Below are 26,575 nucleotides of genomic sequence, written 5' to 3'. Positions count from 1 at the left end.
AAATCTCAATATATCTGGTGTAGAGGGAACTTCAAATCAGTACAAAAAAAAAAAAAAAAATCATTTTTTCTTTTTTCACTATATAATGACATCTGGATGGGTAAGGTCTCTTCTAGAATGACAATGCTCCTAGGCATTGTGGCCTGATTAGAGGACTATGAAAATATTGCAAATCATATGCTGTGATTTCTTAAGTCACAAGATATTAAAACCAAATAAATTAATTTTGGAGCAATTTTATGCAACAATGCTCTCCACCATTAAACATTCATTACCCAGCACTTTTGGAAGACTAATGCCGGCTTATCCATGTGGTATATTGTGACACAAACCCTTACTAAGACGAAACCTTTAATCAATCCAGTTATCTGTAGTAGCATGGTATATTAAGCAAATCTTGTCTGACAACATTATTTATACCACATAGAATAACTATGGTACCACACAGTAGTAGCATAATATTATAACAGATGGTGGCTTCTTCTTCCTGTTTTCATCACATTATAATACATCTTTTGCTTTCTTCATCCCCAGTATTAAACATATTGCTGTTATTTAAAAGCAGCCAATATGTTTTCAGTGACGCCCGAATACCTAATACATAATCTTGAACACTAGAGGGCGGTATGACATAAGATTTAACATTTGTTCACATTTCCTGCTCACAAACATCCATTTTCTTTCCAGGTTAGCTATTCACCTTTATGTCTAGAGACTCCTGAACAAAAACATAACCAGATAATCATACCACTTCTATTTATTCTTTGTATTAAATATATGTTTAAGTGATAATATTATACAGTACAGATCTAACCAACTTAAATGAGTTTTGGTAACCCTGATACATGAAGATAAAAAAACAGTCATGCCAGTAGAATTATTTCTAAACATTAGTTTATTTCATCCAGCTTATAGACTAATGTATACATGTGCATCTAAGTCTTAATATAGGATTTATCATTTTAAACAGTTTAATTAATGTGATACAAACTTACAGTATATAGCAATATGAAAATACTGGTCCTTTAAGTACAAATCTATACCATAGGATTTCTCTAAGAAGCAAAATAATCATTGCTCATTATCAAAAAGAAACGAAAAGAGTTGACACACACAAAACAAAAGTCCATTAGTACATGGTCTTTGATTCATTCAGCTCTCCTCCAGAAATGAAATGAAATAAATTCACAGTATGGAAAACAGAATGTTATCTATAACTTATGCTCTATAAAAAATTTAAGCCTACTTAAAAAAAATAAACGTGGCCCCAAAACATGATCATCTATGAAGCAAAAGCAAAAGAAAAAAAAAAGAGAAAGAGAGATGATTAGAAAATAAATACATCTGGTTACAATCCCAAGTGTAGTAAAGTGGTTAGCAAAATAAATTAATTAGGCTTCCTATAATGCAATTTGATCCGGTCTTAATGAAGATCAGATAGGAATTATAGGTTAAAGGGACAATCTGGTCATACTACAGTATATCTACTGTACTATTAAAAATCCTTTTTAAAATATTGAGTTTATTAAAGCGTCTATGTACGAGGGGAAGAAACTGGACAGGAATGTGTTCTGCTCACAGTCATCCAGTGTTTTTAATTCTCATTTCGAGTACAATACGGGAAGATAAAGCTAGGTGTTCTACACTATGGAGAATGATCTAAGAACACTGGTTAAGAATATATGAGGCACAGCAGTCTATCAAAATATCAATCACATTCAAGATGTATATTCAGTACATCCTTTAAATATAAAATCTAACTTTTTTTTATATTGCCTTTGAACTTACAAATGGGCTGTCCATACAGATTTAACGCAAATGTATCAGCAATAATAAAGTTAACTTGAAGCAAAGTATTCAGGTAGTAGGTAACTGTTTCCCGAGTGTGTAAATGTTTATACATAAGCCAATTTCAGAAGCATTAAAGGAAAGGAAACATACGTGATCAATATTGTTCACCATATGATGTAAGGAAATTCTTACCTTAGCACCAAGCAGTGCAACATTTAAAAAAGTAAGTGAGCAATGGAAAACAAGTACAGGTGTGTGTTTTTTTTTTTTGTGACAGAATGTACCTTAGTGGAGGATATCTTTATTAGATAAGAATAATGCAGCCAGTGCTCACGTCACACAGGCGTACAAACCTCTATCAGCGTTCATATATCTGCTGCTACAGTTATAACTAGAGAAAGGCTCAACGGTGATGTACTGCGGGTCAGAGTTCAGTTACGAATTCATTCTCTGACCAGCCACAGCAAGTCACCTGGGAGCAGGTTTTTACAAAAGTGCTCCTTCTGCAGCCTGTAGCTCTGTACCACTATTTGGTTGTGATGGATTAAAACCGTTTTCTATCTAATATTCCACACTCACTGTGTATTATTCGAATGGGTTTCAACACACTCCTCACACATGAATTATTTCACTTCAGAGTGCTAAGACAAAATAGTTGATTTGCGATAAAGATTGACAATTAGTGCCATCATTAAAAGAAAAACATCACATAAATTAGATGCAACAGAGCGGGGAGACAGCCCTTGTCATAATCATAAAAAGTAAAAAAAAATTTTTAAATATCTGCTACAAAAATATGATTTTTGGGTCCTTGGCAATGATTAAAAGCATTAGCAGAGGCCCATTACAAGCCTAATAAATCTCCCAACCAGTGTAGGTAAAAACTAATTTGAACAAAGAAAAGTTTAAAAGCATCCTAAATTTAGTCGACATTCGGGGGAAAAAACTAAACAAAACAAAAAAAAAACTTAATATCACACAGGCTTCCATATGCCTCGCGTAGAATAACAGTGTAGCCATAGCTCAATTACTGTGCTATTTTTGAAACGCAAAAGTCACTGAAATTTGTTTGTTTGGATCCCAGAGTCACCTGACTCGACAGAGGGCATTAAAAGAGATTGTCGTCACCGAAATTGTCACAAAGAGGTCTATCTTTGTAGTTCCACAGGCAGGAAAAACCTGCATACATGTGCAATTATCCTCAAGTTCACACTCAAGTCAAATCCATTAAATGTTATTGTGCCAAAGATTATGGAGGGAAGTCTGTAGCGGTTCCTCCAGCAGGAAAAAAAGATCTGTGCTTTAAAGACGAGTGCTGTTTTGTGGATTTTCCGAAGCACCTTTCCAAAAAGAATAAAAAATTTGATTCAAAAGTGGATTCAGTAATCTCACAGAGTAAAATCTCATCGTTAGTCTTATGGCACGTGAGTGTGTTGTGTGCGTCAGTAAAGTGTAAGTTGTATTTGTAAATAACGTGTGTGAATATGGTAAGGACGTTTTTTTTTTTGTATATACCGCTTATATTCAGTATATTCAGTATATTCAGTTTAAAGCTCCGCCATGTGTGTGTGTCTGTCGTTGACGTTTGACTGTTTCTAGAGTGTAATAACTGTGCCGTCCTCTTCCAAGCTCTGCGTCTGCACACCTCGATCAGGGCCCCTCAGTGTCCCTGCGTTGCTGCTGCTGTTCATAACGGAAGGCTGAAAGGTCCCGTTGGAATTTCGAAGATCAAAATGAGGCTTATACCTAGGCAGGGTGGACATGCTGGAGCTAGCCTCCATCCCTGACCCCGGCATGAGCCTACTATCTCTACTTGCCTCAATCACCAAGTCTTCATCATCCTCATCGCTGTCTACTTCCTCAGGATGGAAGTTCTGGATGATGTGTGCAGGGGTTGTCGCCATAGCGTCAGGCGCGGGGTAGCTGTAGTAGCTGGCGCCGCTATCTGAGGATCGACCCGAGCTGCCCGACGCACCTCCACCATTGTTGTGGCGCACCACATTGTTGCGCTGGTTGGCCGGCTTCACTGTAATGATAAGGTTGTGGCTGTTCGCGATCATCATGTCCGTGACCTGGTCGAGCGATTTCCCGGCCACCTCAATACCGTTGACCTCGAGGACCTCGTCGTTGACGGCGAGCAGGCCTGTGCTTTCAGCAAGGCCTCCGGGCACCAGGCGTGAGATAAAGATACCCGGTGCTTTCTCCAGGCCGTGAGGAGTGACTCGGACGCTTGAGCCGTCTCGGATGTAGAAGCCTAGCGGCTTTTCCTGGCCGTATTTGTAAAGGCGCACACGCCGGTGTGTCTCAGGCAGCACGTCTACATCGATAATGGATGAGACAGGACGGAAGTCTCGGGGAAGGCTGATGACTACAGCTGGCTTCTTCCTGCCTGCATCAGGGCGCAGGAGCACTGCAGCAAGGGGAGGTTTCTTGCGTGTCAAAGAGTTGGTGCCAAATGTCGAGTAGTCCGCCTCCTCTGCAAAAAGACATTACACAAATTAGTAAAAAAAAAAAAAAAAAAAAAAAAATTTATATAATCTTACATTTCTTTCATTTTTACTAGCCATTTATTCATGAACAAACTGACAAAATAAAACATTAACAGTTTTTATAATCATAATATAATAGCACTGAAGAAAAACAGCTCCATACATTTTTTTTTTTTATTACAGAAATGACCTTCGGTGCAACAGAATTGCTTTTTACGTACATAAGTAAACAATCTGTGCAAGCGCGTTCAAGATAGATAAGCATTAAAACAGCAAGAACTTAACATCAGTGTTAAACAACTTCTTTCTCAGTTAAACCTCTTTAAACTACACAGAACAAATTACTCTCTCCGTTCCCAAAGAAGTGCTCCAAACCTAAAGGGGATACCAGGTAGAAAAATGCCTGCCGCGTTAGTTTCACCAATGATCTGAAGTTTAATCTACTGTAAACCCAGGCCAAAACTCCTGTCACCCTCCCTCCTTTTTTCAATGAGTCTCCTGTGCGCCTTCTCCTTCTCCCTCCGTCAACAGCCGCTTGCAAATTCCACAGAGACTTACTCACAAGGCTGGGCTAGTAGACTTTTACCTTTACGAACAATCATACTCAGGATGAAAGTACTACAGTAAAGAAGGGGAATAAAAGACAGGAAAAGGGTCAGAAGTAGAAACAGTGCTGATAGTATTGCAGTCGAACATTATCACGACTGTCCTGGGTAAATGGTAATGGTTAATCTCTTCTTCTAATCATTAACTTGGGACGCATTAATGCACCTGTTGTGTTCTACTGCTCCGTGTCCTTCACTTAAACCAAAAACAAACAAAATCTCACACCCTGTGTTTTCTAAAATGGGAAAATGTATTCGACATGTTAGCAGAAGATAATGACATTAGGGAGAAAGCAGAAAGCTCGCTCCCTCGACTTAACCTCTGCTTTATATGCACCTGTTCATTTAAGCAGATTCCTTATCATGTTATCATCATTAAGAGAGTTACAGTATAAGTACAATTACGAGTACACGATAAGACATACCTATCTGCATGCCTTTAAAGATAACACTACCTAATCAAAAGACAGCTTAAATGTATCAAACAAATGCCTGCTTGAAGTGAACCAATTAATTGCGGCAGCGAAACCTAAATATAGGCCGAATAAGCAGACATGCACAAGTGCACACAAAGGATTAATTGTCTACACCGTGCAATGGTCTTCCTTTCGATTACCTAGAGATAAAACTATTTGGACGTGCTCTTTGTTTTAACCTGAATTCACGATCACATACAAGCTACATTTCGTAGTACACCTTCAGGCATAATCTCAAAGCTCTTTCTTCTGCTCACATTCAGGAGCATACTCAAGCACTAATGTGAACTATCCTCTCTGAAACATGCATGCACATGCAGAGTGTGTTCAGCCTGTGCAGTCAAGCATAGCAGTTTATCGTTCTTTCATTAACATCATGCCAACTCTTCCCTTTCTAGTCCCGGTGGGGCTACAGATGATTCTAAAGGAAAGAAGCACTTCTAAAACTCCCCTAACATACACATTTAAGTCTGCTGAACGCTCATGACACATTGCTGTTTAATCAATACAAAAGGAAAAGTAGTCGATAATGTGCACATTGCTAAAGGCCAAGGCTAGCCTGCTTTACCACACAAGAAAGTGTCAAATTCCAACAGTCCAATTAGTGAGGGAAAAATTGCTGATATTTTGGTATATAAGCCAGCCATACTATGTACTTGGGGAAGAATTGGGCCAGGTTTCCTCAAGGTATCAAATCAAAGACAATTAGAACACTGCCTGGTTAAAAAAAAAAGGTCAAATTATTGTGCTGCTTTAAGCAAAGAAAACAATTAATGAGATTTAAAATGAAAGTATAAATATCGGACTTAGAAGAAATAATAATAAAAAAAAGTAGTCTTATGAGTTCAGATTCCAGAGTGAGGGATGCATCAGGCTAAGAAGGGTAGAATCTCCCATAAAGCAGTGCACCCATCATGCATAATGCCTACAATACACACCTTGTTGTGTTTTGAAATCAAAGCTAAAGGTGATTAAATTAAATATTAGAATTCAATTTTTTTTTTCTGGCCGAGCAGTTTGCATGACACTGTCTGAGAAAACGTATTCTGCTAAATATTTTAAAATTGCCAACATTGTTGATGAGTTCGGTCAGATTTATTTGAGATGATGGATGAAGTGCTAAAGTAACTCAGATAATGTACAATGTATTTATTTAGGGCCACAATCACACTGTATTATAATTTTCAGACTGATTAAACAAAATCTGGTTCTATTAACATGACAGGGAGGTTAGTGTCCTTTATTGTCAACAGGATCGAAAACCAATATTTAAGAAGTCAAAACGGACAAGAATCTTAAACACGTTGCAGAATGAATCACATGACATATTGAGACTGTTTGGAGAGCAAAAAAAAAGTGGTTTTACCTTATATTAGTATCCCAATAAATGTTCCTAATAAAGTGTCCAGTCAGTTTATACAGCCCGGTGGAAAGGAAAAAAAATTAAAAAATAATAATTACAATGCAAAGGGTTTTTCAAAACCATAAGTAATAGAGCAACCATCAGAGCTTTTGTTAGACATGGGCTCAGGTCAGGAAGTGTACACAGTCACACAGATACTCACATCACCACTCAAGCTCATCTTCATTAACGTGATATGCTGTAGGTCCAACTATACAAACCATGACTAATTTGCTTCGAGACCGAAGCAGGACAATCTATTCTGATCTATTCAAGCTAGAACCGCCCTTGACACAAGAAACAGTGTCTTAACAGTTGGTCAACAGAGGCGATGTGAGAGAATAGGGCCTCACATCAGTGAAATACAACACCACCATCACAACTAGCTATCCTCTTACACAAAGTGAAGGAAACTCTTTGAGATTCAGGTGCTTGTTAATGTGCCGGCATTGATTTAGGATTTAGTAAGGCCACTGATCAATATTGCCTTTAAACAAATATGGCATAAAGGTATTCTCAAAAACGTCACAAAAAAACCCTGCGAAAGACAAAAAAAAAAAACTTATGAAACATTTTGCAATATATACTTTTTGAATGAATGAATGAATGGCTTTGTGTGCCAGCCTGTCACTGCCTGAGCCACGGCTTAGCCTCATCCAATATTCAGCAGTTCTGCAGAGGGCCATGTGACAGATGTGATGGCTCATGTCTTGCTTCGCTGAATGGCTCCCTTCAAGGCATTTAGTGTGAAGCTGCTCTACAGCTCTGTGTTTACTATCTGACCAGCCAGAGCGCTTTGTTGCACAGCGTAACACTGACCGTCTCTGAAAGGCATCCTGTTTCTTTAAGGTTCTCGGGCCGTGTATGTCCCACGTGGTCAGTGTGTGCCACTGTGTTCCAGTTACGGAGGGATAAAAGGGGGGCATAATGAGTGCTTTTTGAGGACTAGAGAAAGAGTGGGTGAGTAAGAGGAGGGAAGGAGAGGGGGTAAAAAAAAAAAAATCCTTTCAATAGGGAAAAAAATTCCTGAGATGTTGCTATTCTGGGCTCATTCTGCACATACCTTGGTGGCACTGCCTGGATAAAGTACACCTTCAACTGATAAGGCATAAAGAGAGAGAGAGAGAGAGAGAGAGAGAGAGAGAGAGAAAGAAAGATAATTAAAGTGAAAGAAAAAGGCAACATTGAAAGGAACTATTAGGAGTGGAAGGTGAAATATACAGTATATATTTCTTTGTTTCTTAAACTAGTAAATGTGTTTAATTCTCAAAACCGATTGGTCTTGATTCATACTGGTATTGATGAAATTTTCAGCTCAAAACGTTAGATACAAGATAAAGCCCATGTTTTATTTTAAGACACCACAGTCCTCATAACTGCCTCTTACTTTAAAATATTAGGAATTGATCAGATGGTAAGGACTTCTGCAAGTAGATGATTAATTAATATTTATCGAAGAACTCTATGTCGTCAGCGTTTTTGTAACTAGCACTTAAAATGTTTTATGGGTGTTCCACAATTTTAATATACCCCGACCTTTCATCTGTAATTAGAGACAGATGAGGAACTAAAATTACATTTACAAAAACATATGCTGTTCTTTAACAGGAAAAAAGTTAGCATTTCATGCTCTTATAATAAAACAATCTACTTTGGAATAGCATGTCATATCAGCCTATCATTTATCACTGTCCTTAACAGCATGCCCTGTTCTGTTCTATCCCTCGGTTATAGATTCAGGTAAAAATTTTCATCCATCCATCCTTTTTTTTATTTATTTATTTTTTTAAGTACAGCTCATCCTGTTTAGTGTCACAGGGGCCTAGAGCCATTCTCAGGCAAGGCAAGTCCCAAGTCAGGAAACCCAATATCTGGTGCCAACCTATTGAAGGGCACACCACACACATTCACACACTATGGGCAATTTAGAAACATCAATTAGCCTACGCAACATGTCTTTGGATTTTAAAGAAAGCAGATGACCAGGAGGAAACCCCAGCAATCACGGCGAGAACATTTAAACTTCATGAACACAGACCAGAGGTGAGATTCAACCCTTAACCCTGGAGATTTACTAGCCAATACGCCACCAGGAAAATAATCGTCCCAGCCCTAAATCAATGCTTTTAATACTATGTGTACGCAAGCATGTTAAAATGTAATTATGGCAATAAGCACTGAAACTCTTTAGGCAAAGTTTACTTTATAATCACGTTTACTCTGAAAGACTTGAATGGCACCTAGATATTAGTATTAATTAGTTTGAAGGGAATAAAACATAAAGGGAAGTATCAGAAGATTTAGTGTTCTAGTGTCCTGACTCGTCCTAAATCATCAATATTACTCTCAATCTGGGAGTGAAAAAGTCTCTACTCATGCTGACTCTCAATCCGCTAAGGAAAGAAAAAAAGAAAAAGAAGAAGAAAAAAAAAGAAGCGGTAAAAAAAAATGGGGGGAAAAAACCCACTGAATATTAGCTATCAAATTCCAGCTTTAATGGAAACACTACATTCAATTTATATTAGCTGTCTTGGAGAATAAGGACGTCATGCCTAAATTTAGTACCAGAGATCTATTTGCTTCTTTCTCTGCATGGGAGGGGAAAATCATTTGGATCCACCTTTCAGGTTACAGTTCAATATTAATATTGCAATTAAACTATAATTTCAATTATACAGAAAATAGTTATTTTTATGCTACATTGTGTGGAACGGCAGTCTGTGGGAACTGAGGCATATAGCTAAAATGTACTAACAGGCTAACAACTATTTTAATATTTCTGAGTTATGAATTAACAAAAAGAGAAAACAACATGCGGCTATATTCGCATTTAATAAAGTGCCAGATAACTGAAAATAACAGACTGGGCAGACATCTGTGGTTTGTCATCTTTATTTATGCTATTTTAATTTCACTTTGGTATGACGAAGGACAAGGTCTTCTGTTCTTTTATCGAATTACCTAAATAATGACAGTGCAGGCAAATGTTTTATTGCTTGACAACAAATTATAACACATCATTAGATCAGGGTTGGAATGTGAGGCACTGCGAAGCTAAGGACAACCCGAGGTCATGTGTTCATGTGCTGTTAATGACGTGTACGAGGTTTGTATTCAGAGTGATCAGGCCTTCGTATATCATTAGCTTGATTTGGGTCAGACCGCGGTGCTATTGTAACGAGTATTGTTAGATGGACAAGGCCAGGAAACTGTTGTTGCAGATCTTTGTGGGACACAGAACACAAAGAGACAAGTCCTAATCTCTTTATTTGGGTTAGGTTGTATGTGTGTGTACAAAAGTGAGTGAGAGTGGGAGGATGCAGGAGACTCCTCCCCTGTGTAGCCTGACACTTCTGATACAGACGTACATCAGTTTTGAATTTGCTGACAGTAGTCATCTCTCTGGTATTGTCTCTTCTCTCTCTTCCTCACTCACCCTTTAGCACTCTCTTGCAATTGCACCCCCACCCCCCTCTCTCTGTGTCCTACACCTGCAATCTCTCTTAAGGGATACCTGGCTCGTTCTGCCTCTTTTTATTTCTCTGTTGAGGCTGCTGTAACTGGGTTAAAGCTGGTGTCCACAAACACATTCCTCCAGCAAAGGCAGTGACAGTCCTCCTTGACTGAGCTATAGCAGGGAAAGAGATGTCCAAACAGTGATCTGTTGATCACTTAAAGTTAAAGCAGCAGTTAAAGCAGTACTTTTGTTATCCTCTTGAATTTCACATTAAACATTTATGCCATTTGGCAGATGCCTCTGTCCAGCACCACTTACATTTATCTCATTAATACAGCTGCGCAGCTGACGGCTGAAGACCTTGCTCAAGGGTGACAGGTTGATGGTGCTGGGATTTGAACTTCCGACCTTCTGAGCAGAAGTTCAACATTTTAACCACTGAGATACAACTGCCAGAATTGAAGCTGAATTATTGAACTCATTCTCTATACAGCTTAACATGCTTGAGGGCGGGGGGAGCCTGAAGCCTTTCCCAGGGGACTCAGGCAGGGTACACTGCCTATCTTTGAACAGCAGGAGGAAACTTGAGTATCCAGAGAAAACCCAACAAGTAGAGGAAGAACAAGCAAACTTCACACACACGTATCCGAGACGGGAATCGAACTCCGACCCTGGAGGTGCGAGGCCTCGGTGCTAACCATTATGCCACTGTGCAGCCTAAACTGGATTTCTATCACAAATTAATATTTTCATTTTTGAGGCAAAATAACAACAACAAAAAATCACTGTTTAAATATTTAATGGTGGACAAATTAAAAGAAAAGGAAAACAGTCATGCAGTTGTTGTCTGAGAATTCTTAATTCTTCATGAGGGTCTCATCACATCCCGCACTAAATGCACAGTTCCCTCAAGAACTTTATTCACTGTTCCTACTGGAAAACACACCTGAGCAGCCTTGGAATTCACTTTCACTTTGATTTAAGGTCTTTCCTCTTGACATCTTGATCCAAAAAATGGGGGTCACCTAGACCGGTTACCCCATACTGAAAGCATGAACACACAGATGAATGATAAACTGGACTCAGAGATCTGCTGCTGTGTTACAGTAATCAAATTCGATTTAAACTTTGACCATCTTTAGCTGTTCTTGCAGCTAGGTGTGGAGCTGTTTGAGGTCTATGCAATTCATTGTTAAGGAAAACAAACGTTTGAAAAATTCAGACTTTGATGATGACTTGCAGGTAATCTTGTCACAATAACCTCTTATGAAAGTAAGCACTAACCTCCAAAAAAACTGCTGCAAAAACTCTCAGCTTGGTAATATACCGTAGATATTTGTTTGACTGTTAGGAATGTGGAAAAATGTCTCCAATGCACTGTAATGAAAAAAAAAAATTCTGCTGCATTTCAATTTTGCTCATGTCTGTAGCTGATTTTCACTTAAAAACAATTAATGAAACCCACATGAACGTACGGCTGAATTTGCAGGGAAAATTGTTCCAAAGCAGAGCACTTGGAGGTTATGGTGTTGGACTACTGACCAGAAGAGGTATAATGAGATAAAAAGTAAGTTTTTCTGGATAGGGGGGTCTGCCAATGCCCAATGCAATGTAATGCAAATCAAATCTGTTTTTTCTTTTCTTATTTTTTTTATACAGTGGGGCAAAAAAGTATATAGTGAGCCACCAATTGTGCAAGTTCTCCTACTTAAAAAGATGAAAGAGGCCTGTAATTTTCATCATAGGTATACCTCAACTATGAGGGACAAAATAACAACAACAAAAATAATCCAGAAAATCACGTAGTAGAATTTTTTAAGAATTTATTTGCAAATTATGGTGGAAAATAAGTATTTGGTCAATAACAAAATTTCATCTCAACACTTTGTTACATTCCCTTTGTTGGCAATGACAGATGTCAAACATTTTGTGTAAGTCTTCACAAGGTTTTCACACACTGTTGCTGGTAGTTTGGCCTATTCCTCCATGCAGATCTCCTCTAGAGCAGTAATGTTTTGAGGCTGTCGCTGGGCAACACGGACTTTCAACTCCCTCCAAAGATTTTCTATGGGGTTGAGATCTGGAGACTGGCTAGGCCACTCCAGGACCTTGAAATGCTTCTTACGAAGCCACCCCTTCATTCCCCGGGCGGTGTGTTTGGGATCGCTGTCATGCTGAAATCCAGGTTTCATCTTCAATGCCCTTGCTGATGAAAGGAGATTTTTACTCAAAATCTCACGATACATGGCCCCATTCATTTTTTCCTTTACACAGATCAGTCGTCTTGGTCCCTTTGTTGAAAAACAACCCCAAAGCATGATGTTTCCACTCCCATGCTTCACAGTAGGTATGGTGTTCTTTGGATGCAACTCAGCATTCTTTCTCCTCCAAACACAACAAGTTGGGTTTTTACCAAAAATTATATTTTGGTTTCGTCTGACCATATGACATTCTCACAATCCTCTTCTGGATCATCCAAATGCTCTCTAGCAAACTTCAGACGGGCAGGGGGTCACGTCTGGCACGCCAGGATTTGAGTCCCTGGCAGCGCAGTGTGTTACTGATGGTAGCCTTTGTTTCTTTGGTCCCAGCTCTCTGCAGGTCTCTGCAGGGATTTTTGCTCACAGTTCTTGTGATCATTTTGAATCCACAGGGTGATATCTTGTGTGGAGCCCCAGATCGAGGGAGATTCAGTGGACTCGTATGTGTTCCATTTTCTAAAAATTGCTCCCACAGATTATTTCTTCACACCAAGCTGCTTACCTATTGCAGATTTAGTCTTCCCAGCCTGGTGCAGGTCTGCAATTTTGTTTCTGGTGTCCTTTGACAGCTCTTTGGTCTTGGAGTTTGGAGTGTGACTGTTTGAGGTTGTGGACAGGTGTCTTTTATACTGATAACGAGTTCAAACAGATGCCATTAATACAGGTAACTAGTGAAGGACAGAGGAGCCTCTTAAAGAAATTGTTACAGGTCTGTGAGAGCCAGAAATCTTGCTTGCTTGTAAGTGACCAAATGCTTTTTTTTTACTGAGGAATTTACCAATTATTTTATTAAAAATCCTACAATGTGATTTTCTGATTACAGGCCTCTCTTATCTTTTTAAGTGGGAGAACTTGCACAATTGGTGGCTGACTAAATACTTTTTTGCCCCACTGTACCAGTGTGAATAGTATAAACGTAGGCTAAGTGTGGAAGCCGGTAGCAAAAGCTATGTGTCATAAAGGGGCTGGACACAGTATCTTCTTTTTCGTTGTCGTCTTTCAGATGTTCCCTTTTAGGGGTTGCCACAGCGAATTATCTGCCTTTATCTAACCCTATCCTCTGCATTCTCTTCCCTAACACCAACTAACTTCATGTACTCTCTCACTTCTACCAATATATTCACAATCTCTCCTCTAAACATGTCCAAACCACCTCAATCTGGCCTCTCTGATTTTATCTCCAAAACATTTAACATGGGTTGTCCCTCTGATGGACTCATTCTTGATCCTTTTCATCCTTGTCACCTTAACATCATCTCTGCTTCCTTCAACTTTATAATAATTAATTTTTAGTAGAACTAGAACCTTGTAAACAGGCACAGTTTTAGCATTAATTGTTCAAACTGAATACCACCATATTTCCCACAAATATAATATTTTCAGAGCTAGCTCCCAATGCCCACGAGTACAGCAGCCACCACACTTTAAACAGCCCTTATTTTCACCATCCACTTTCTAGCCCTGCTGTTTTCCCTGCCATTCCAGCAAGGTTTATTCCATATGTCTGATATTCTGTCCTGTCCAATCTAGCCAGTGTAGAGAAACTACTAGAGAAGATCTACTCTCTTTTCACTACAGTACAGGTCTTGCTTTTCCTTGAAACAGTCCTTATCTGCCCATCACTCGCTTCACGACAGTTCCTACTTCTACACACAAACACACATGCCTTGGGCCATTATGACATAATACAGTTTTTTGTTCTCAGGACAACCTACATATCATTTCGGGAGTCCTTACTTTCACCACAGTCTTCACTTCCTGCTCCAGTAAAACTCACAGGGAGGTGCAGTACTCCTCAAACCGAAACGGAAATCTCACTGCATGCGTCACAAACATCACTCTGCTCAGGAGCACGCCCCTAATGCTCACACCTAACCAAGTTGGGTGATGAATGGAAAATTAAACAAATTCCTGGTTTCACCAGAGAAAGAGGGAGGTTTTTCACATTCCTTTTGTTAGAAGATGAAACTCCAACAGGCCTACTGTAAAACCCACATTCCAATACAAGGGAGCCTGAATATGATACTACTGAACTTTGAACTAAAACAATTTCTGCCTGAAAGAATTTCAAGTCATAAAACACACCTTAGACCAGAAGCCTTTAGCTGAAGTATTTTTATCCAACAGTTGAAATCAACTTTACTAAATTGCAAAGAACTTCCGTCTCAATAAGATGCACATCATATAATTCTGTCAGAGATCTAAGCCAGTGTCTTAAAAGCCCATTCACAATGCTGTGTTAATCACAGTTGCAACCTGATCCTGTGTTGCGTTTGGATCGATCTGAGCAAGGAGATCAGTGCTTTGAGTCAGTGAGGTGCTTCGAATGAGACCATACAGAAAATAGCAAAGGTTTCAGGTTACAATAATGTGGATATTATTAGTCTAGAAAGCAGCCAGTGTCTAACCGCAACTGAGGAAATGAACAGAAAGTTCTGAATACCTGTTTAAAATAACAACAGTCTAAATGATTACAAATAAAGAAAGCCATCAAAAAACACAAAGCTGGGAGTGAACATTAGTGAATGAACGTTAATAAAGGAAATGACATTATATCAACAACTGAAATATAGTCAAATATTTTGTATTTACATTTGCAGCATTACGCCCTTATTCAGAGCGACTTTTTTTTATATCATTAAAGGGTAAAGGCCTTACTCAAGGGCAGCTTGGTGTTTGTGAGGTTTAAACCTAAGACCTTTTGAACCGTAGTCCAACGCATTAACCAATGAGCAATTGTTATATTGAAACTGTAAAGTGTGACAGGAGTAAAAAATATCTTAAAATAGGTTTAACAATCGTTAAACAGATGTCTGGTTGGTCTGGTTAACCATTCAGCATCACCAGTATACTAATCACCAGCCTAATTATCTGTCATCAACTGCACTAGTTTTTCAGTAATTCATGCCGCAAGTTAGATGTTTTTTATGCTTGTAGCTTAACAAACAAAAGAGTTTCCTTTAAACTGATAAGGTACAGGGATTAAACTAAAAATGGGGGCCAAAAACTTGCCAAACATACTGTAGGAGCCAAAAAACGACAAAAGTACTTTCTCTTAAGACTACATTCAAATACAAGAAAGTCTAACTCTTTGAAGGCAAAAATGAAGAATTGAGGGGGCTCAAGTCTTTGGCACAGCACTGTACTTTTTACCACCAGTGAAAACTCTTCCTCTGTCAGTCAGGAAATAACATTTAAGAGACGCCAAAGGCTTCATGGATGCCTTTGATGACTTTAAGAAGTCAGTCTAAAAAAAAACGCAGCTTAAAGAAACGGCACACCAAAAAACTTTAATGAAACATAATGATGGTGGTGTTACAGTACATGACCACCTTGTGGAGCAAGTGGCTTCCAGAACCAAGGCTACAGAACTGTCTTTCTTTGATGTCTCTAAAAACTAATAATCTACTAATTTGTCAGCAATTGCTCTATTGTGGGCAGGGTCACAATATTGCTGGAGCCCACCCTGTGAACAACAGTGGAACTAAACACATAGGACCAACACGCATACTAGTTAACACTGAGTGGCAGTTTATAGTAACCGGTCCACCTACTGGCATGTTATTGTGAGGAAACTGGAAAACCTCCAAAAAAATCCACATGGAGACGGTGAGAACATGGAAAAATACACAAAATTAAATAGAATATCACAATCTGTGCGATGGCAGCTCTCTCATCATGAAACCGAAACCAACTAGCACACATAAGAAAATTTTATTTTCTAACAAAGACCCTGAATAACATGAGGCAGACATTGTAAGAACTTTGTAGAGAAATCTTGCTCAAGTAAAAATAGACAAAAGATAATTCATAGAATAATTATACATGATTAAAATGTCTAATACAAAAGATATAGGGAATTAAGACGGAATAAATAAGGATATGGCCTCATATTAATGTAATGAAACATAATAGGACAAATCCTGAAGGGGTAGACAGAAAGGAAATAAAGTTCAGTTGCACTAACTACAGTCAGCACAGTGCATCGGTATTTCACTTGATCAGCAGAAGAGTCTGAGGAAAGCAGTGAGGGATGGAAAAGGGAGGAGAAGAAGAAGACAGCTCATTTCCTACACTCATTTAGGAATTAATTAAAAAACTGACAGGAGGTCTGCAGATGAGAGGAGGAAGAGATCTGTCATTTATTCTATTATAGGTTTCTCATGTTAGAGGGAACACACATTATATAACTCTCTATCCTCCTTAAATGCAAATTTGATACATTAATATTTTTGGAATTTTGGTTTATAATGGTATATATGAAATTGTCGTGCAGGATTATTTGAAATCTTTTTTCGAAAGATTAATGACATTTTAATCCTTATTTCAAATATATTAATCCAGTGAGAAAGTTTTGAGACAACACCCTGGTTAAGCGGCTATTACATAACTTGTTCATATTACATAACTGGTAGGTACTGACTTCTTCATACCTTCTTACTTCTGATCCGAACCGACATCAATAGCTTATTCCTATAGTAGGCAGTTGGACCAAAATATTTTAGACAACACTGCCTTAAAAAGGGGATACATCACCTGGTGTAGCAGAAATATCCTTATGACAATTAAAACTGGAATGGCTGCTGAAACTATTGCCATAGTCATGAGTAATCATGGGATCAGAATGTGAATGCAAACATGACGATGACTCAGAAAGACCAGGGAACAGGACATGTTATCAGTAACAACAAGCCTATAGACTCACACACACACACACACACACACACACACACACACACACACACACACACACACACACCACCACACCTTAACCAAACAAAACATCCATGGCTGTGCATGATAATGACTTTCCAGTGTGCATTTTTCGTGGTATTTAACCCAGCATGCCTTGCTGCTCCCATCAGCTCTGAAGAATCCCTCATCACTAAGTGCAAAGAGGCTTTGGCCTCTTCACTGCTACCATGGCGACAGGTAAACAGGCGAGAGACTGGTGGCATTGCAGCCGTCTGCACATTGTGCGAATGAAAGTGAGTGTGTTGGAGGGTGAAGGGAGGTGGCAGCACACACGGACAATAAAACTAAACCGCTGAGTGGTTTGACGTCAGAATATCATTAAGGCAATACAACATACCAGCATGAAAGACTCGGCATGCTGACTTAGTTTCAGGCCACTTCTGTATGCAAAATAATTCCCATACACACACACACTCACACAACACAGACAAACTGAAGGACCTGGAATAAACTCTCCAAACCCTAAACTCGAAATTACTACAAAGCTATAAAACACCACACTACATAAATTCCACAACACTGGAGCTTAGTGATTTGTAATCAGATCTAATCATAATCTGTAAATAATTTCCCCTCAGTAGAACATTATGAACAAAAAGACGACTGTTACACATTTACAGACTAATTGTGGAACATGAATTTCATCACGTCATGGATGAACAGAATGCCCAGACAGAAACCATATGCAGGTGGATGAAGTGTGCGGTTTAGTGTTACATTAGTCACCAAAGAGATGGTAAGAAAGTGAGATTCACAATACTGATTATGAACAGTGTGTTGTGGTTTGTGGGTTTTCTCCACTGCTTTCACCGCCTATAATATTTCTGTTGATTAAATATTTTTTTTTACCTGAGAAATACCAGGTAGCTCATTTAAGGGCGATTTACTGTAATCCTTAAAGCTCAAGCAGCTTGGATTTGTGCCGGAAACACAACACAGGTCAGGGGGAGGCTTTAGACATTTAACTGTACATTTGTTTTTTTTCGGAAAGGTCAGGTAGAACCCAAGTTATTATTACTATTATGGAATATTTAAATGATGGGGGAAAAATGTTAAACTTATCACTTTTTTTTGGTCACAGAAAAAAGATTAAATATTTGTTATGTGCTTTTATTTATCTAGCTCAATCATGTTTGTTCAGTTGGTTAAAATAAATAAATTAATTAATTTAATTAATTCCATCATGTTGCCTAGGTTGTGCTGAAAAAAAGCATATCACTCTATACTGACACCAATACGTATATGAAAACATATAGTAATGCAAAAAAATAATAAAATGCTCTGGCGTATAAGGGTTGAGCCCAAAATGCTCTCGCAACAGGAGTCTTGAGCGTACAGCACGACATCCATTCATTTAGTAACCACTTCATTGTGTTCAGGGTCAGCTTGGACTTAAAAGCTTACTCTAGTGTACAGGGCTTTTAAACTTTTAGTAGTGGCAATTTATACAAAACAAAACTCAATCACATCCAGAAGCAAATCCAAACAAATGGGTTCAAAAGAATCAACATCTTAGCTGATATATGGGTTTCATTCCCATTGCTGAAACACTTCCGCATCTGTAAAGTATTCCATCTATAAAAAACTGTTCACTTGATAGGCAGGTGTCGCATGTCATAGCATTTTCCAGAATTTTTTCTGTTTCAGCAGAAAACAATGCCAAGTTCTGCACAGCTAATTTGACTGAAATATGACCCAAAACAGACTACTTTATCAAAGTCTTTCAGCAAATATGTGAGATTACCTTTGTAATTCACCATTAACTGCTAAAAGCTAAATAATTTAATAATGTTTAAAAAAATGGGATTTTATACATATCTTCCTCCATTTTTTCTCCAGCTTAAATCTGCTGGAAGAAATCTAAATGCAGAGAGCCAATCAGATTACAACCTTAAATATTCTGACACTTGTGGCCAAAATTTTTTCAGCCCTTTTTCACCCCGATACTTGCTGATTAGAAAAGTGTTATGACAAATATATAAAAACATTTCTCTTAATTCAGTAATGTACTCAAATTGTAATAATATACTAGCCATTCCATTATCTTTAAAATGATATTTACATCTTACCCTGACCATCTGCAGCAGTCCTATTTTATAAAGGGGGGGGGGGGGGGGTATGGTGATAGGCCAGCATGTGGGGGTGCTGTGGGGGTGGGGGGATTATGAAGCAGATGAAATGGTTCCTTCAAGTGACAACAGTTTAACAGAATAAGAATAAGGATGAAAGTAATGGTGTTTTCACATGTACCGCAAACCTTGATCTGTGTAGGCCTTCGGTCTGATTTGTACTCATAAGGACACCAAAAGCCACGATTCTCGGATGTAGACACCTGGCCTGAGAGTGTCTGTGTCATTTTTCAATCAAGAATTCAACTCAAGCCTGGTTTGATCAGAGAAAGAAAGACATTCTGGATCGACACGACTGTGCAAAATGAACTGTAAGTGCGTTGTCTTTTCTAGGCTGCGGGATAATTTTTTGTTTTTCTGTAGATTTGAGTTGCTAAACTGAGCTGCAAGGCGGAAACTGAGCCAAAGGACAGCTGAAGAGCTTAGGCAATGCCATATGTCCTTGAGATTTTAACGGGCACAGAGAAAATAAGCTGTGGATGTGACACACAACATGTATTTAATTATTTAATTGGTATAATTATCTAGCAATCTGTTGAGTGGCAGCTTTGTGTCCTCTGTGTTCTGGGGATTCTTATAATTTCTATGACCAATTAATAATTAAGGTTTAAATACGAGTGAAATTTTAGCCCTATGTGTTCTTCAAACTTTGTTATTTGGTTCATTAATTATATGCAGTTAAAAATCAAAAAACTGGACCAGACTAATAGATGCACCCTAACATTGTAACCAGTTTGACCTCAAACACTCCAACTAAAATCTTATTGAACCAATTTGAGCTTAACCTGAGTTACAGCCAGTAGAATGAGCATAGAAGAATTAGTGAGGTCAGACGCTGAGGTTGGGTGAGGAGAGTCAGCGTTCCGGGTTATCCCAAAGATGTCAAGGGGGATTGAGGTCAGTGCTCTGTGCAGGTCACTCGAGCTCTTCCACTTCAGATTTGACAAACCATTTCTTTATAAACACTGCTTTGTGCACAGGGGCATTGTCATGCTGGAACAGGTTTGGGCTCCTTAGTTGCAGGGAAGGGAAATTAGAATGTCTTAGCATACAAATATATAAAAATGCAACTGCATGGTTCTGACTTTGCGACAAAACCTACGTATGGGTGTGATGATCATGTGTCAAAATACTTCTGGCCTTATAGTGTATAATATGCATTTGCCTATTAGAAAATTCTGCTGAGGATCTTTTCTTCTACTGGCAAAGACTGTGTAATCTGAGCAGTATGCACTTTGTCCAAAAATGTACTACAGCAAGTAATACTGCAACACTTACACTAGTACTGAAAAAATCTACCACTGAAACAAGCTCATAAAGCAAAGCAGTCATTTAATTAATTTAGTTACATTGGAGTAGGAAATAAAAAATAACTGCTGTTTTGCTGGAACAAACTGATGTGTGGTGAGGACGAAGAATCGCATACAAGCTGGTCCTGTCCAGACTTGTGACTATGTGTCAGACAGATAGCAGGGGAGAACTGTCAACATGCGTCTTTACCAACACTATAAAACACAATCTCATCCTCTCATCTCATCCTCTACCTGGATTTAAAAGGCATTGCTGCTACTGGTGGTTGAGTGAGTGCAGCCAGAAGACAGAGCACAGCAGGACGCTTAGTGTCAAATGAGTAACTGAATCACAGCCACATGCAAGGCTACACAGTGACCCCTGTAATCTTCTTCAAATAAAGTGGCTTAGTCTATTGGTCATATGGCACACAGACAAGGCTTAGACTTAGTCGCCCTGGTAACTCAGTCACACTGGGGGTCCTGCTTAAGGGAAAATATATCAATAAAGAAAAAAAAAACATGAATAGACATTAACAACTACAGCAAAAGCTGTACAATCAAAAGTACAGTGAAACGAAAATTGTGGGTAATTGTCTCCCCTGCTGGGTCTTAGTGCACGTCTCTTAGTGGTATAATCAACATCCGTGCACGTGTGTACTGTTTACTATAACACTGTGACCACGTGTGTGTACGTAAAACATATTTTATTTTGTATCTGTATGCGTTTTGATTTTATTTTGTTTCTGTATGCGTTTTGATTCTTATAATTTCTATGACCAATTAATAATCAAGGTTTAAATATGACAAAAATTTCAGCCCTGTGAGTTTTTCAAACTTTGTTATTTGGATCATTAAATTATATGCAGAAATTATATTGCTTCACATGCATGTGTACAGCGTGTGTGTAAAGCAAAGTAAGTCTCATTAGAGAGGTTAAAGATTAATTTTCTCTCTCTGTATCAGCCTGCTCTACACAGAAAAACTGCTCTGTCGCGATTGTGCAGGTTAATTTCTTTTATTTTTACTTTACAGCAGTAATTCCGTTAGTGTGTCGCTCAATTGAGTGTCATTAGAGAGATTTCTTGTTTATTTTTCCGATAAAACAGTGCTTCCATTGTGTGTGCGCGTGCGTGTGAAAAAAGAGTGGAGGAAGAGTAACCGTGTAAGATGACAAGGGGGAGAGGGGAGGGGCTCCTTACTTTAGCTTCTGACACACTCACATACAGACATTATACTTTTTTTAGGGTAAAGTGCAGGTTAATTTGTTTTATTTTAACTTTATATTTTGTGTTAATTATTTTTATGTATTTGTTTTGGGGCTGTGGAACAAAAAAATTGAGTTTCCATTATTTCTTATTGGAAAATTCGATCTGGTTTACGAGTGTTTAAAATACGAATTATGCTACTCAAAGTACTCCAAGCTTCCAATCTACCAATAATTAAAAAACATTCCTATTTCATTTTAAAAGTATGCAGCCACTTATATAAATATTATATAATATAATTGGCCAAGGCAAATACCTCTACTACCTCCACCAGGATCACAAGACCTAATGACTTGATTAACAAATTGGAGCATATGAGGATTAAACTTCCCAAAAGCTCAGCCTTAAATAGCAGCTAAGGCTTGTTACAACAAGACCTCCAAATAATTTAATGTGGTATGTCACATTTTAGAAATCTGTCAAACAGACGCAAGACTGGGAATATCATAAGAGCCAGAGCTGTACCGCAAGCTCTAATTTAAAAAGTGTGTTTTCCCTTTAAAGCATGAGCGCACTGTTAGGCTACAGACTAACTAAAACAATGTCAGAGTTTACTGCATGACTGCTTACACTCCGACTTGATAAAGCTATTAAATACAAACACCTCGTCACCAGAGTCAACGTTAAGTCTCTCTAAATGTTCTACATTAAAGCAAAATCGTGACGAATCATATGCGTTTCAAATTTGCTTTGCACTTAAGCAAATGCAAAGAATGAAGCCTAGCTGGACTTCAAAGTTCAGCTTATCCCTAAAAGCACAAAGTTTTGACCTCTGACCCAAACCTTACCTTTCCTCTGCAGGAATAAGCGGAGCAAGGGCGTCGCTGTGGTGATCGCCTTGTGGTAGTTGTCGTCATTGTTGATTGGCAACAGGTCTCCATGGATGTCGGCGTAGCCCACCAGCAGCTCCACGTTGGGGATACGGTGCACGTGCTGGAGAAGGCCATAGAACTCATCGAAGCGGCCTGGTTTGGAACGGTCTAGAGAGAAGCGTCGGAACTCCGCTCCGAACTGGCACGAGATGTAGACAGAGTAAACATCCATAAACAGATTGAAGAACACGTGCACACAAACACATAATGAACTAATCGTTAGAAATAATTATATATGCTATAACCAATATGCTCATACAATACACATTAAAGTTGAAATACATTTGATTATTTCTTTGGAGTAAGCGTAACAAATTACTAGATTTTTCCTCAAATGCTCTGGTAACAATCATTCACCAAATCAAATTAATCCTCTTAAGCATGGAAATAAACATATTGAGATGGTGGGGTTCAATTCCTGGAGTTCCAATCAATCTGATTTAAGCCAGTTGAGTTGTCTGAGTAATTTAGTTCATAAAAATCATAGGAAATCATAGTAAAAATGCGTTTTTTTAATGATTCACACACCAACTGATAGCTCTCGAGATACACCCCACCCTCACAAAATCTGAAAAAACTTCACTGGCTTTTAAGTTCTCTAGCTTTAAAAAATAGCTTAATCTGAAGAAGAGTTTAATAATAACCTTTTTCCAGCTGCATAGGATTTATTGTATATGTATATTTCACGTCATGTATATTTACTGATCTTAACAAGAACAATAACCTGACACGGTTATATCATATATGCATGATGACAAGGTGACGTATTTTTATTAACATATGCCACACATTTGTGAGCTAGGCTCGATTATCATCAGGCATTGCTGGTGACGGAGAGCTGCAGGTTTATCACCGAGAGTCATCTGACCCGTCTGAGCAGCAAATTAATTGTTTTTAATAACAAAGAAGCCACAATGTTGTATAAAGATAAAATCAGATTCGCGCAGATTCGAGTCGGACGTCACAACATTCCATCACTAAACTGCCCAACACTTGTGTGACATTACAGCAAACATACACACATTTCACCCACCTTGAAAACAAACAAACTATTTTTGCAAAATAAATAAAGGGTATCAGAAAAAGGGACCGGTGTGCAGGAAGACACACAAGCAAAATGCACCATGTTTGCTAACTGAATGGCTGCTGGGGAGCCAGATATTACATTCTACTGTAGAGATAGGGGGGGAAATTTATTCAGTTATAAATTGCGATTCTTTTGTGATGATTCATGTATTGCCACTTTGAATTTGAAATTAAATTATAAATGATTTATTACATTTATAATAGCGATGCACTGGTGGATCAGCCAGTGGCTAGAATTCAGTCATGACTTATCACGTTGGATATAACCGGATCTTTGTTAAGTGCACAAGCTTCTGGGTGGTACAACAGAAATGCATTTCATGACATTACATTATCAAAAGTTGTGCACATTAAAAAGTCTCTAATCTGCCATTTTCTCCAAGCTTTGTGAGCAAATCAGTCTCGAAACCCACCCAATACACTCAACCAGTCTCAAAACACCACATGCTTTAATTAGTCTTAGGACGCCATGTCTTTATAATCCATCAGGCCGTACACTCTAAAATATTCACACACTGGCATCCCATGTGGTAGGAAAAAAAATATTTGTTTAGAAACAAGTTAAGTTTGTTTGAAAATATAATTACGGTAGATGACAGACTATTTTAAATCTCATTCAAACTTTTTTTGTAGTTTACTGCTTCTCAGAAAAAAAATTAGATATGACTCATACTGTACACTACAAAAACATGTTTTAATGAGATTATCACCAAAACTAATGCATTTTAATATACTATTGTATCAATTACCTTTACAGTACGAATAACTATAATTTTTCTCTTTTTGATTTCAAGACACTTAAATGACTACTCATTTAATTAAAAAAAGGGTCTAAAGACTCACTAACAATATGAATTCATTTACTGTGGAAATGCGTACTTGTATATATATATAGTGAAGGAATAAGTGAGTTTCTCCCGGTTGGCTCTCCACAGGTAAGCGACCGACACCAACTTCCGATTCAGCAGCTACAGGTGTTAAGGCTTGAGCTACAAACAAAGCTGTTTCGCTGTTACTGTAGTGATAAATGTTAGAAATAAAAATAAAAATATTATCTTTCGTTAACCGAATTTCAAAACCCCAAATTATTTCTTTATACCACACCGTCGTAAAACAGTATAACCGTTAAGAACTTTAGCGTGTACAGCTAAGGTCGAAAGTCGACTAAAACAGATCCACAAACTTGAGTCGAGTAACAGGACGTGTGTAAAATAATAAGTTCATGTTTTACAAGATCGACATCACACTTATTATTTATACACTAATTAAGTTGAAATCCGAAAAGATGTCGGTTATATCAATTCTGCACTTATAAAACAAAATAAAACACACAAACTTAAAAGCTAATGGTGGCCACAGATTCAGACTAATCCGTGTGTGTGTGTGTTGTGCTGAAGTGAGAGCTGATTATCCGCCTGCGCACCTTGCTCTTCACCTCCACGGCGCTCAGAGATCGGCTGCTCGGCACTCGGTGGTTTTTGTTCATCTTTCGCTGAACGGAGCCTGCTGCGAAACACACGCACACACATTCACACACACACTTGCCCTCCCGGGGCTGTCGCGCTCATCTGCGGAGTCCAACTCGACGTGCTTCCTTCTCCGCGTAATCCAGGTGAACACGAGCGGCTCTGCGTCTCACTCTGTGTCGTTCTCCGAGCGGAATAGTGGAGAGACGGCTGCTGTCAATACAATGTGTTCTTCAACTCTCTCTCTCTCTCTCTCTCTCTCTCTCTTTCAGGGTTGCCAGATCTCCAAAAGAATAAAACCTACCCTTCCTAAAGCCCATCATCATGATTATAACTGTACAGTACAATATCCTATATGTCTATGAAACCTAATAAATCTATTAAAATCTCTAAATAGTGTTTTCAATTCTGTTATAAAAGTATTGTCATAAAGGATATATGGATATCTATAAAACCACTCACTTTGGTGACTGACCCACACCTTCCTACATTTTTACAAACTCCTATGCTTGAGCATGTGGTCAGATGTGTGTGTAAAAGAGGAGAGCATCTCCTTGGTCACAAGTGCATTCTGGGAAGTTTTTTTTTTTTTGGGGGGGGGGGGGGTACTTGGTGTTTCCATGGCAACATGAGTGAGGGTCAGTTTGGTACAGAGATCTAAGTATTTCAAGGTGAACTCTATGGGCGGAATTCCCTCTTATTCTTTTTGCAAATTAGTCCTTAGTATTTAATATTCAGATGTTTCAAATATTTATTTAAGAATCAAATTCTAAGTTGCATGTACTGTAGTTTGAATGTCTTTCATTGACATGTCAGTCAGTTTACTGTGTGGTTTCCTAATACCTTTTAAATGTCCATTTATTTTTATTCTGATTTACAAATATATCCTGATATACTGGGTCATAAGACTTTTTCACAAGACTAAAACTCAGATGCGGTACGGAATATAGACAGAAAAGCACACATACTTTTTAAATTAAAATCCTAACTTAAGTACTTCAGAAAGATTTTTTTGACATGTGAGGACTGCATGTGACTCAGCTGTTTGCACATGTAGAGGAAGTTAATTCCCCATCTATGTGTCAGAACAGAAATGTCACGATACATTGCTTACTTGTACCCTGACAGATGGTGGGACTAGTCAAGCAGTACTAAAGGATAAGAGGTAACATTTGCATTGTGGGGTGTGGTGGGTTCTGATCCATTTATACTTTGTAAGCATAGACCCT

At 38.4% G+C, this 26,575-nt stretch overlaps 1 protein-coding gene across 1 annotated transcript; it reads right to left on the bottom strand.

Annotated features, from left to right (window-relative positions):
- Nucleotides 1-886: 886 nt before the first annotated feature.
- On the bottom strand, nucleotides 887-25,553 carry pard6b (par-6 partitioning defective 6 homolog beta (C. elegans)). The gene is made up of 3 exons (XM_053483368.1): nucleotides 25,304-25,553; nucleotides 22,711-22,933; nucleotides 887-4,267 (listed from the first exon to the last, which is right to left on the bottom strand). Exons 1-3 carry the CDS (start codon nucleotides 25,364-25,366, stop codon nucleotides 3,387-3,389), a joined length of 1,167 nt encoding a protein of 388 aa, XP_053339343.1. The 5' UTR covers nucleotides 25,367-25,553; the 3' UTR covers nucleotides 887-3,386.
- Between the last annotated feature and the right edge of the window lie 1,022 nt (nucleotides 25,554-26,575).

Source organism: Clarias gariepinus, chromosome 22 (genome assembly GCF_024256425.1).
Source record: "Clarias gariepinus isolate MV-2021 ecotype Netherlands chromosome 22, CGAR_prim_01v2, whole genome shotgun sequence".
NCBI lineage: Eukaryota > Metazoa > Chordata > Actinopteri > Siluriformes > Clariidae > Clarias > Clarias gariepinus.
This window is presented reverse-complemented; position numbering and strand designations above follow the sequence as displayed.

Excerpts from the sequence above, each read along its gene's own strand:
- pard6b (XM_053483368.1), bottom strand. The coding sequence starts at position 25,366 with ATGAACAAAAACCACCGAGTGCCGAGCAGCCGATCTCTGAGCGCCGTG. Across the intron at positions 22,934-25,303 it reads CCGTGGAGGTGAAGAGCAAG|TTCGGAGCGGAGTTCCGACG; the intron begins GTGCGCAGGCGG and ends ATCTCGTGCCAG. Across the intron at positions 4,268-22,710 it reads CTTATTCCTGCAGAGGAAAG|AGGAGGCGGACTACTCGACA; the intron begins GTAAGGTTTGGG and ends GTCTTTTTGCAG.